The sequence below is a fragment of the Eurytemora carolleeae genome, unplaced genomic scaffold (assembly GCF_000591075.1).
Source record: "Eurytemora carolleeae unplaced genomic scaffold, Eaff_2.0 scaffold154, whole genome shotgun sequence".
Taxonomy (NCBI): Eukaryota; Metazoa; Arthropoda; class Copepoda; order Calanoida; family Temoridae; genus Eurytemora; species Eurytemora carolleeae.
The window spans coordinates 335,758-348,742 of record NW_019396344.1 but is presented as its reverse complement, the minus strand read 5'-3'; the positions used below and the strand labels follow the sequence as shown (position 1 = coordinate 348,742).

At 32.5% G+C, this 12,985-nt stretch overlaps 1 protein-coding gene across 1 annotated transcript; it reads left to right on the top strand.

The window, feature by feature from the left end:
- Positions 1-450: 450 nt before the first annotated feature.
- LOC111701359 (uncharacterized) lies at positions 451-12,415 on the top strand. The gene is made up of 15 exons (XM_023472614.1): positions 451-1,277; positions 1,867-1,986; positions 3,043-3,162; positions 3,299-3,344; positions 4,699-4,822; positions 5,891-6,008; positions 8,565-8,644; positions 9,082-9,174; positions 9,489-9,596; positions 10,499-10,588; positions 10,760-10,846; positions 11,134-11,253; positions 11,524-11,598; positions 12,093-12,215; positions 12,358-12,415. The coding sequence occupies exons 1-15, from the start codon at positions 1,167-1,169 to the stop codon at positions 12,413-12,415; spliced, it is 1,473 nt and encodes a 490-aa protein (XP_023328382.1). The 5' UTR covers positions 451-1,166.
- Positions 12,416-12,985: the final 570 nt, after the last annotated feature.

The following is a 12,985-nucleotide window of genomic DNA, read 5'->3' as shown; positions in this document are numbered from 1 at the left end:
TTGTTGCTAAGAATTTATTATAATTAAATAACTTGATTATTAGCAGATGCAGGACTATTGTATTATATGCAATAGATTTATAAGGATATTTGCTTTATCAATACAATAATTTTCTAAATGGTGTTTGCAATATTTAAATATATATTCCCAACTTCAACGTGAGCAAGAAAAACCGGGAATAAATGTTGTTTTCATCAAAGCTAGTTTTTCATGTTTTAGTTCAATAAATATTCATTATTTCTTGAACAAAATTCAGAAATATTTTTTGGTCCATAAATAAAATTTATTAATCACATAATGGCCACTATTATATGATTTGGTCAAGATTTTCAGCTATGATTTTTGATGGATTTTTTTTACAATTTTTAACGCCAAAATACGCACATAATACGCGAAAAATCTAGCATTTTCTGCCAACAAAATTTTCTATTAGCCTTATTAAATATTCTGATTTTTCCCCCAAATCGTAATTTAGACCCATTGACGCGGTCTAATTTGATGTGGGACACCCTGTACTTAATTTTATGTAGACTCTTTGGCAGTATTTGTAACAACTAATATTCAATTTTAGCTGTTTTTTATTTTGTATAAACGTGAAGGTTTAATAATTGATTGTGAAGATATAATTCTTTGCAATACGGTTGTAATAAATAAATACCACTTCGACATTAAATATATTTAAAACCCTAAACCCCTACCATGCTCTAATGCAATATGATGTTGATATTCACCGTGTTTATTATAATTGTTCTGAGTTTTTCAACCAATCAATCTCATCCCTGGCATTTATTATTGACTTTTTTTTCGTAGGAGGGACCTGCGTTGATTTTCAATTTCTTTTCTACATTTAAAGATGGGTGTGCCTGGTTCACTAGCGGTACCCTTAAAATCTTTAATTTATTAATAATATCGAAGACTTTTTGCTTAAAATTATAACTTTGATCATTTCCAGTAAAAATCCGGAACTCAATAGTCACTTATTCAGAAAATCCACAGCTAATAACAATCCATTTTGTGGAGAAAAACATGGATATCTCACTTATTCTGTACGATAACTGTTGGGAACTCGAAATACCCTTTAATAAGAGAAAGTTCACTTTAAATTACGTTTCTAGTCCCTTTATTGTGGTTTTGTTTTTTATTTGATTTAAATATTTCAGATAAACATGAGCGTCGCTCGACTGATCGCCGAGTCGGGTGTTTGCTGGCCCGGCGAGCTCATCGGTCAACCTGATCTTCTTATTTACTGTTCAGACGGGATACTCACGGGATCACAGGTAGTTTTTAGCAGAGTTTTATTCTTATTCTTGATAGGGATTGAAGACGTATTGTCAAGTGGCCCACCGTAAAAAAAGTTTAATGTCCGAATCCTATGAACCTCTCTATTTGTTTAATTTTGAGGACAATATAGTCGTTTTTTGAAATGTTGAATAATCAAAGTTCAGGTGGAAAACTCCGGATATAATGATTAATGAACGGTTTAAAGTGTACAGTTGTGCATAGTACATACTACTCTATAAATTGAGGGTCACTTGAAATCACGTGTGCAGTCCTTTAAGAAAAAGCAAATGTCTTTTTTTAAGCCTTTCTTCGTCAGAGCAAGCATTTTGCATTGTTTAGTAAAACCGAGATGAATTTCAAATTTGCCTCTTTTTAAAAATCATTTTCATTGAGTTATGGAAGGACTTTTCACTTTATCGACCCAGTTACTGAAATAATTACGAATCCCTGGGCATAGAAAAATCAATTAAACCCTTTTCAAAATGTGACAATCATATTTACAAGAAAGAATGACGACAACAATGTTTTCATAGTTTCTACTTTCGTGAGCTGCAAATTCTGCTGCTTTTCATCCTTAAAATTTAGGTTCAACTAGCTGCTGCCAGCACCTGGATAAAACAGCTCCTGATTCAAGCTGCTCAGTTTGAAGATTCAAGATTTCAGACACTTATTCTTCCCTTTGTTACAACAAAACAGATGAAGCAGGTTGGTTCCACCTCGAATTGTACTCATTGTTTCTAGATTCTGGATCATAGTCTTAACGCAACGGAATTTCCGCGGCAACCGCGCTCATTTTTCTGAATGTAAACACGAATCAAATTAAACATTTATCTTATATCGAAATATCTTGAGCTTAAAAGGTATTAATAAAATTTGAATCATTCTAATCTCTTAGATTAGAATAATTTGTTTATTACAGCTATTAAAGGAGGTCCTGTCCTAGTAAATAATCTGTGCAAAATGACCCTGATTTCAACTATTTTGCAACACGAGTTAATACTATTTACATAACATTATTTTAGGGTAAGGTCCAAAAATCGTTCTACTTAAGGAAAGAAATATTTAGGATATTAATAAATTCAGAACACATCTCGCATTTGCCGTGAGGGGGGGGCTTTAGATTTAATACCTCATTTTAGAGTCGCATCAACGTTTTTGACATGTAGGGGTTAGGTGAAAATATGAATATTTTTTAAAGGAGAACTGCAGGTTTTAAGTGAANCAACCATCACCATGCACCACCCACCCTCCCTCCTCCCTTCTTATCCTGTTTCCATCCCTCTCCCTCCTCTTTAAATTTGCCTCTGGTAATTTCAAGTGATCCTACACGTAACAGAACCCTTATTAACCTTAACCTTATCGAATAAAATGTGGACGATATCGCCATTTTTGAACGTGGACGATTTTTATGAAAGTTAAGTATCTAATCAGTATCATCATTAAAGTTATTATTAATATTTTTATCTCAAAATCTATGGATATATAAAGTTGAAATCTCTGTTTGTCTGTTAGCTTGTCCGATTATAATTCATGAACCGCTTTACCGATTTGTCACACATTTTGATTAGGGAACTCGGGAGAACCACGGGAACATTCTTAACATGGTTTTGAGAGTCTAAATCGATTGGGTCGACTTTTAACGCAAAAATTTAGTTTCCCGGAAAAATCGACCATGTTCGGGTGAATGGCGGGAGTAACTATAATGAGTAACCTGGTCAGCGCCAGGGTCCCAAGTTAGTGTAAAACATATTTGTATGTTAGGTGCTTGACTTGATGTGTGGTGGAAATGTAGTTCTCATGAACTCCGATATTCCTCACCTCGTTGAGATCTCCAGTCTGCTCGGCTGTATTGGGGATATGCTCAAGGAACCCGTGGAACAGGTTTATATAAACTAAACAAATATTATACCTCCGCTGTTCTTAGTTTGGATTGGATTGGGAAGGATATTTATTTTCTTGAAAAATCAATTTTTTGGTAAAAAGTTTTCAACATTTTAAAGATCTTTTTCTATTTCAGATGATACTTAGTTCTTTGCCAAAAGATGAAACTGTCAGCTCCGAAGGTATTGTTAGCAGAGATAGGGTTAATAAGTTACCAAGTTTATTATTGATTAGTTAAGGTTATTTTACGAATCATAAGCCCACATTAAACTTGAGAATTAGTAAAGTCATTGTAGGACATCCCTCAAAGTCTGATTTGATTTGATTATCAGTGTTATTAGTCATTGAACGATATATTTTACTTCGTGTTTTGTGATCCTTTTATTTTTAATTCCTTGCTAGTTACTTTTAGGTTGATCTTAAAGTGCCATCCTAATTGTTTCTTGTGTCTTAATCTTTTGTCCTGTCTACTCGTTTCTTAAGTGTTGTGACTTTTTTTTGATAAGGTTAAAGAATTTTAAAGAAATTGCTGATAAAACTGATTTTTTATTAAAATGTAATGATTCATTCATTCACCGATAGATTCATGCTAAAATATATTCATTAATGGATGGATTGGTTGGTTCCTCTGTAGGCTGAATCCTCCATTAAAAGATGCATTGATTGGTATATTCATTGATTGATATATTCATTGATTAATAGATGCATTGATTGGTATATTCATTGATTGATATATTCATTGATTGATATATTCATTGATTAATAGATGCATTGATTGGTATATTCATTGATTGATATATTCATTGAATAATATATTCATTGAATAATATATTCATTGAATAATAGTATATTCATTGATTATTATATTCATTGATTAAAAGATGCATTGGTTGGTATATTGATTGATTGATATATTCATTGATTAATAGATGCATTGGTTGGTATATTGATTGATTGATATATTTATTGATTAAAAGATGCATTGGTTGATATATTGATTGATTGATATATTCATTGATTAATAGCTGCATTGGTTGGTATATTCATTGATTGATATATTCATTGGATAATAGATGCATTGGTTGGTATATTCATTGATTGATATATTCATTGAATAACAGATGCATTGGTTAGTATATTCATTGATTGATATATTCATCGATTAATAGATGCATTGGTTGGTTTATTCATTGGTTGATATATTCATTGATTAATAGATGCATTGGTTGGTATATTCGTTGATAGACATATTCATTGTTTAATAGATGCATTGGTTGGTATATTCATTGATTAATAGATGCATTGGTTGGTATATGCGTTGATTCATATATTCATTGAATATTAAATGCATTGATTAAAAGATTTGTAGATTCACTGACTCATTAGTTTATTAGTTTACAGATTCATTGATTGATAAGTCTTTTAATTGATATATTCCTTGATTGATTGACTGATTGACTGATTCATTTATTCATTGATTCTTTGATTTATAATAGATTCATTAATAGCTTTATTGATACATGAATTTGTGAGTAGAGATTGTACCTGGAATAGCCGAGGATGGAGGAGGAGCTGCCCTGGCCTCCGTTCTCAAGTTTCAGCAGAGTGTTGAAAGCGTTCTTCATGAGATTCAGAAAGTACAGGAGGAAAGGATGAAGAGGTAGATACGTGAATAAAATATAATAATTAGTCAATAGTCAACCATAAATTTGCAGAAATAAAGGCCTCTAAAAAAACCACTACATTATTACTGTTAAATGTGGCAATGACTCAAATCTATTTCTAAGATGTAGAGAGTCATTCCAATTAAGTTAATTTTATGCCGAACTGAAATCAGCTAATTCAATAATTTTTGGAAATGGAAAATAAAACTTGCGATTAGAAAAAAGTTCACAAATGGAAGCTTTTAAAATTAATTGTTTATTTCTTCAAAGAATGGGGTAAACCCCCGGAAATTTTTATCTGAATTTACAACTTTATGTTCATTTGTACGATAAAAACGGAAGGTTAGCGGTTAGCGTAATTTTAAGTGACCATATTTACAATTTTACCCTTTAAACCTTTGATCATTTCAGGTTTCTTTTATTTAAGTTTCTTAAATTTTTAAACTGTAAAAGCCTGTTCTTGTCGTAGCGCTCGGCCAAAAAATTTCTTAACCTGAACTAACCCTACATAATTTAACATTTTTTTATTCAACGTTTTGTAATTTTGACAATTTTTAGCAGTCGTCATTTTGTAGTATTCGACGTTTTGTAGTATTCAAGATTTTATAGTATTCGACGTTTTTTAGCATTCGTCGTTTTGTAGTATTCAAAGTTTTGTAGTTTACGTCAGTTTGATAATCATCGTTTTGTAGTATTCGACGTTTTGTAGTATTCTACGTTTTGTAGTATTCGACGTTTTGTAGTATTCGACGTTTTGTAGTATTCGACATTTTGTAGTATCTAACGTTTTATAGTAGTCGACGTTTTGTAGCAATCGTCGTTATGTAGTATTCGACATTTTTATAATCGACGTTTTGAAATTTGACGTTTTGTAGAATGATCGTTTTGTAGTATTCAACGCTTTGTAATATTCGACGCTTTGTAATATTCTACTTTTTGTAATATTCGACGTTTTGTAGCATTCGTCGTTTTGTAGTATCGACATTTTGATAATCGACGTTTTGTACCCCACCCCCTCCCCAAAAAGAATTATCTTAGTTTTTAAAATCCAATACATGTTTAAGAATGGAGTGGGAAGAGGAGGAGGAAAAGAAAAGGAACGAGAATAGAAACTGGAGTAATATCTGGCCAACAGCTGGAGGAGAACAAGTCACGCCGGTCAAACCAGAATCTCCACCTCAGGTCAAAACTTTTGTATTTTAATTTTATATATATAAAGTTTTTAATCTCTGTTCGTTTGTTTGTATGTCCGATCATAGCGCATTAACCCCTTCACCGAATTGCTTAATTTTTAGATTAGGGAACTAACTCGGAAGAACCACAGGAATTTTTGTAGCTTGATTTCTAAGTTCAGTGGGTCAACTTTTATAGGGAACATAGTTAAAATCATAATAATCGACCAAACGCGGGTAAACGGCGGGAGTAACTACGAGTACCCTGGTTAACACTGGATTCTTAAGCTAGTCTGTTTATAACGCGCTTAATTTTAGTTTTACAGCTACCTTTTTCTTTTAATCTTATTTAAATTAGAAGGCTTTTAAAACGCTTAGCGCCTCTTTTAGCGTTAAATATTGATTTTCAAACGGCTTTTTTATTCAAAATTGTGAAACTCGAAATTTTACAAATTCACATATGCTTCAGAGACGGCTGTTATTTAGTTTATTTAATCGTTTTCCCTGCAATATGGTTTTCTACATCTGTAAACTTGTTTATCAGTTTGTTCAACATTTAAAGACTTCATGTACTTACAATGAATAAGACTTAAGAGACAACTGTACAGAATTTAATCTGTTAATTTCCTTATATTCATGATTCTCTGCAACTATAAATGTCTTTATTTCGTTGACAAATCATACAAATTCGGAAAGATGCAACATTCAACTCGGATCGTAAACAAATCAATTTAATTCCAAACAAATAATTCAGCAATAGTCATTGATTATTTTTCGATGCATTCGTATACAGTTAATATTTCATAATATTTTAAATTTTTTTTTTTAAAGAATTTTTGCTGGCGCTGGATTTTCGAACATTCCTGGAAAATATGAAAATGTCGTCTTCATTATAAAAAAATCCTCGAAACAGGAATAAATGTTTTCAAACGTAACTCTCAGATCATGAAAAATACAAAATATTTTGAAATATTAACTATTTAGAATGCGTCGAAAATTAAATTGATTTGTTTACGATCCGAGTTGAATGTTGCATCTTTCCGAATTTGTATGGATGCTGCGTTCTTCGGTGTGAGTCGTTTTTAGCAATTTTCTCCTGATAGACGCAACAGAAGAATTAAGATTAATAGCGATCAAAAGTGCTTTTTTTATCACATTAAGCCTATACCCCCTCTCATTTTTCGCGAACACTCCCTTTAAGACAGGAGACCATAGTGAATCCAACCAAGGGTTCTCCCACATTTATATAGTATCGTACAGTTTATTGCTTCCAAACAAAGAAATAAAGCCAAACAAATCAATCCAAGAATAAAGCCAAACAATCTAGACCTAAACCCAAGAGGATATTGAGGCTCGCGGGGGTATTTTGTCTGGAAGATATTAAGTCGGTACCGTATAAAGGGCGGAGCTAAGGGATAATCGATGCTTGAGAAAGGAGTGAAACGGCATTTATCTGGTTAGGGACGAAGGCAGTATTGTCGGCCATCTTATCCCCCAAGACCTTATCAGTTCTAACAAAGTATCTGATCAGAAGAGTCGAATTGAAATACATTCGCCTCAGGCAAATTTCGTGTGTATTTAGATAAACTATAGTTTGTCCAACACTAACCGCTTGTATCGTTATATTGTAAATATAGTTAGTGTGCAACTATGCTTCGTTATTTCACTCAATATTGCAAGCTTTTTACTACTGAGTTTTTTTCATGTCTATATTGTTTTAATCTTGGGATCTCGTTATTTTTGAAAAGTTTTAAAAGAAATGACCGGCAATGTATGGTATTTAAACTGAGATTGCAGTTTTGTAGAGAATTTTTTGTGGATTTATTTGAGACCTATAATCAGACTAAGGTGCATATCTGTTCAGCAAGATTTTAAATTCAATATATAAAATCCTACTTGATTGTCCATTTTGGAGTGATGATTTTGAGAATCGGTTTTATAAAAATTATTAAAAGACGACAAAGAACAATGTAACACAGTAACTAACAGTAAACTAATTAGATGGTTAGGAACACATTTCTAAATGTTAGAATGAAATGTTTCTTTTTCATTATTATGTTGATTTTCTTATTCTTTATGATTAGAATGAAATGTTTCTTTTTCATTATTATGTTGATTTTCTTATTCTTTATGAATCTACTGAAAATGTTTTTGAACAGGTAGACATTACAGAAACCAATAATTAAAAAATATTACTTATTTTCAATGATAAGATTCAATTTTTACTATATGAACCTGTTCCTAAACAACTAATTAGTTAACTGTAATATTTTACATGTTAAATTTGCACTCCTGCTGAACAAATATGCACAGTGAAAACGTCTGATAGGTCTCAAATGAATTCTAAAATATGTCTCAACATTACTGCAATCTCAGTTCAACTACCATACGTTGCCAGTCACTCCCTTTAAGTCCTCTTCATAGTCTTATTTTCTTTGCGAGTAACCCTGTACACTCCTGTCAAAATTCTACAGATTGTTGCATTTAAACAGTTTTATGTCTCGTTTTTTTGGGGGGACCCTTTAACAAAAAATAATTGCATTTTCTCAATATTTTGCTATTTTAGATTAAATCGGATCCAATTGATAGTGACGATTTTGTGGTGGACGACGATGAGTTCGATGACGAAGACGAGGATTATGTCAGGTGATCTGATGATAACTACCTGAAGTGCCCGGCGTTGCCCGTGAAATTTCAGCAATGCTTCAAAAAAATCTAATTTTGAAAAAAAAAATGAATTCGCCCTTTTTCTGTACCCGTCAGCCCGTTTGGTCCAGCCCGGCGTTTGCTAACCATAGCTAACAAATATACAAATCTATGTATATATATGAGCGAAGAGCTTTATTACATAGAAGATATTGGCACCCTAGTTTGAAAGGTGCCCTAAATGATCCACAATATTATGTTATTGCTTTTCTTTTTGACAACATTATCTGTACAATGCTTATTTGGACATTTTGAAGATATTTTCGTTTTATTATTATCTAGCTTTATTTATATAATAAATTCATCCTGGGTATTATATGTGCCTCTTGATTGATTGATTGATTGGTTGGTTAATTGACTGATTGATTGATATCTAGACGAGACTCGTATAAGCGTAAACGAAGGACGAGTTTTGACCTGGACGAATTCGAGGAAGCGCTGATTGAACTCGGTGAATCGTCGGCTTCAAGGTACACGTCAAACTAAAGTTAATTTTACATTAGATTAAAATCTTAACGTTTTCATCCATAACTCCTTTAATTGAAGCGCTTTTGAGAAGAACGAAACATCTCGAATTTCCAATTCAGTGAATCCCAGATATATGAATACATAGCAAGAGTTTTTTTTATAATGTCGTATTCTTAGCATATTTAAGATCAAATGCCGCGGAAAATTGAGTATAATATTTATAAATTAATTGCATTCATATTTCAGGGCTATATTAAACTCATAGATAAATCGTTTATTCATGTACGGAAGTAATATGTGTTTGTACACTGTACAGGAATGGAAGCTGTGTAGAGTGTGGACTATGTGATAAGACTGTACATGTACCTGAAGATAAGAAAACCAAAGCTAGAATTAATTTCTTCAAGAAATTACATTATAACAAGTAAGTTCTTTTTACAGCATAATGTTGACCAAAAAAAAAAAAATTTAAACCTTTTCACATCAGAAACCAATCGGGTCAATTTTTTTGGCAACTCACATGACTCTTGGGAAGGACTTTTTTACGGTTAAATTTTTGCCTCTAAGAAAAATATCGACATTTATTAATTTTTAAATCAGGAAAATCCGCGGAAATATTTTGCTTGAAAAGCAACCGTTAGAGACAAAATGTTCCCTAACAGCCTAGTTTATTGTAAGTTAGAGACATAATGTTCCCTAACAGCCTAGATTTTTGTAAGTTAGAGACATAATGTTCCCTAACAGCCTAGATTATTGTAAGTTAGAGAAAAAATGTTCCCTAACAGCCTAGATTATTGTACGTTAAGAGACAAAATGTTCCCTAACAGCCTAGTTTATTGTAACTTTCATCCAAATACTTTTTCGATTTGAATTGAATATATTAATTGTGATTTAAAAGTCAAGAAATTTATTCCCTGATTATTAAATTTTAAATTAAACCTCAAACAAACCAGAATAAGTACTTAATCTTAAAAAATATGTTAATTTAATGGGACCGTTCACTTATTTGCGTAATTTCAGGGAAACTAAATAGCTTTTTAGCAGTTTAGATTTTGGGTTTGAGAGTAATTTTTTTTCTCAGTTTTTTGTGGATCCGGATCCGGAACCAGGAGGCAAAAATCTGGCGGATCCAATGGATCTGGTATTATTAGCCTTACTTTTCACAGATAACTGTGGCCAGAGACCAGACTAAAAGCCGATTATCTTTTCAAATTCCGGCACAAAGGTATGATACCTTTATTTAGACCAAAATAAGTGATCGGTCCCTTAGAAAAGAATTTACACAATACAGTTACATAAATAGATAATATATATATTGATGTCTAGATGTTTAAAGAATAGAACGGAAGGATTAGACTCTGAGGATGAATCAAGAAATGAGCAAAATGACCAGGACTGCTTGGAAGATGTTTATCTGTGAGTAGAAAATATTATGTTTTCAATTATCATTATCCACAAACTTGATCAGACAAAGCTTATACATGGTTTCTTTGTTAATCAGACCTGTCTCTCTTTCTATGGAGGGTCACTTGAAATTCTGTCAACAACCGGGGCCTCTAGGCTCTAGATTTATATATATTTTTGTAGAACTCATGTCAAACAGAAGGAAGAGGACAATTTCAGAACTGCTCAGGGACGGAGAAAGGCAGAAGTTCCGCCTATAGAAACAATTAGGTAAGTTTACTGAAAACCAGATGAATAGACCGGCGTTGCCCGTAGAATTTTAGAAACACTTGGGAAAAAAATTTCGAAATTAAAAAAGTTTTATTTTTTATTTAAAAAATTGAACTTTGAACAAAAAATATAATTTGGAAGAAAAAAAATTAAATATTTTTAAGTATTTTTACCCCCGGAGTACTTTTACATATTAAAAATGTCAGTCACTTTTGTTCAGTAGTTTAGCCAGCTATAGCTAACATATATATATATATAATAATATATTTTGAAAATAATCATTTGAGGACATTCCTGAACGCCCTTGGGAATGCCACTGTGGTGAATCGGGGTCACCAGATTAAGTGTGGACTTTGTGCTAACAAGCTGAGGGTCAACATCGGCAGAACTATCATGGGAAATATCAGGTACAACAGTTACAGTTGGCGTCTAAGCAGTCTGTTTCATTGATTGTCTGTCCGAAATTACTGCTATTTTTCTTATTGAATTTATGATTTGGTAATTTTTATCGTTTTTTCTTTTACTTTTCTTGTGCATCATGGACGACGAAGAAAATTTACATTTAAATAAATTATACATCCCCCTGCAATGGGGGAGGTGTAATTCTTACCCCCAGGTAGCATAACTAGAACTGAAACTATCATAAAGATATGAATTCCTTTATGATTTTATTTTAGATATTTTGAGCGAACCCACTTCCTCCGTTGTCCAGTACGGATTGCTAAAGTTGGAAAACCAACACAACTTATTAGGTGAGAACTTATATGACCGCAACATTTTGGCTTCCACAATTTTATCAGAGCTCGCGATTTAAAAACTCGGGGAAATACGGCTCGGGTCTAAGCTGTCGTTTGACCTTATTTACGGCTTGAGCTTTCGGATTCAAGCTGCATCTTATTTTCCACAGAGTTGAGTGAAGAAAAAAAACAGTTTAATATTATATTTGGCGGATTTTCATGGTAGGAATTGACGCATTCCCAGTTGAATGAGAACAAGACGCAACATTGAGCCTTATTCTCCACTAAAACCAACCAAGCTCAGTTTTGTTTTCATTGGACCTAACTCCTTAAGTCGAGCCGAAGATCTACCAGCTGTCAATCACGTGACACAATCTGTCGTCAGAGTTGGGTCAAACCTGCTAAAAATTTAATTTTCCCCCCAAAGCATGAATCTCAAATGTGATCATTAAAACTTTATAACAAATAAAAATTTACGGGTTAAAACTTAACAAAACTTTGATTTTTAGTGAGCATTTTATTCCGGGGCGCACACCGATTACCCGCATTCTGAAAACAATTCATCTTTTTGACTTCAAGCGCGCAGAGATAGTTTCACAGCTACTAGAAGAGACAGAAAGAGACGTTAAAAGGTTAGTTTCCATTCAGTTTTAATTTTTTCCCCCCCCATTTAACATCGCTCCTTAGAATTGGGGACAATTAAAAGAAGTCAAAATGGCAATGCAACTTTTTTCTTTTTTAAATCATTTATTTTTCGCAATAGTTCAAATCCAGCCATCATCCGTTTGAAAGAACGAGCAAGAAAAAGAAAATGCTGAGGAGATATGAGTGACATAAAAAAAATTCCTTGTAATTTATAGACGCCTGCATTGTCCTATGAAGCTTCGGAATCAAAAGTCGACATTAAAAATCATATTTGTTCCAAAAAGTATTTTTTTTCATGGCATTTATAACATTTGTTCAATAAACTGAAGTTTGGACTACGACTACCTTTTGTGAATCTTTGTGTTAAGGAGTTTTCTAGCTTTCTGTCGTCACTTATTACTCGTGTTTATTTCAACAAACTTTATGTATGTACAATTGTACATTTATTTAAAAGGACTAAGCAATATTTCAGTGACTCTTTGTGCAAAGTTGGTGTGTTCTATTCACGAGGTTATCTGATATTGTCGTCTTTCTAGGTTTAATTATAATGTTTAATTATGATAATTCCTATATGTTTTTCTGCAGTAGAAATTCGCAAGTCACTTTTGTATAGAGATCGAAACCACAATTCAAAATAAGTAGTTTTCAAAATTATAAACATGGATGTATATATGTATATATATATATACATATATATATATCAAATTCATTCTTTATTAGACAAAGCTGTTAACTGTTAAGGGTGAATCGTTGTGAA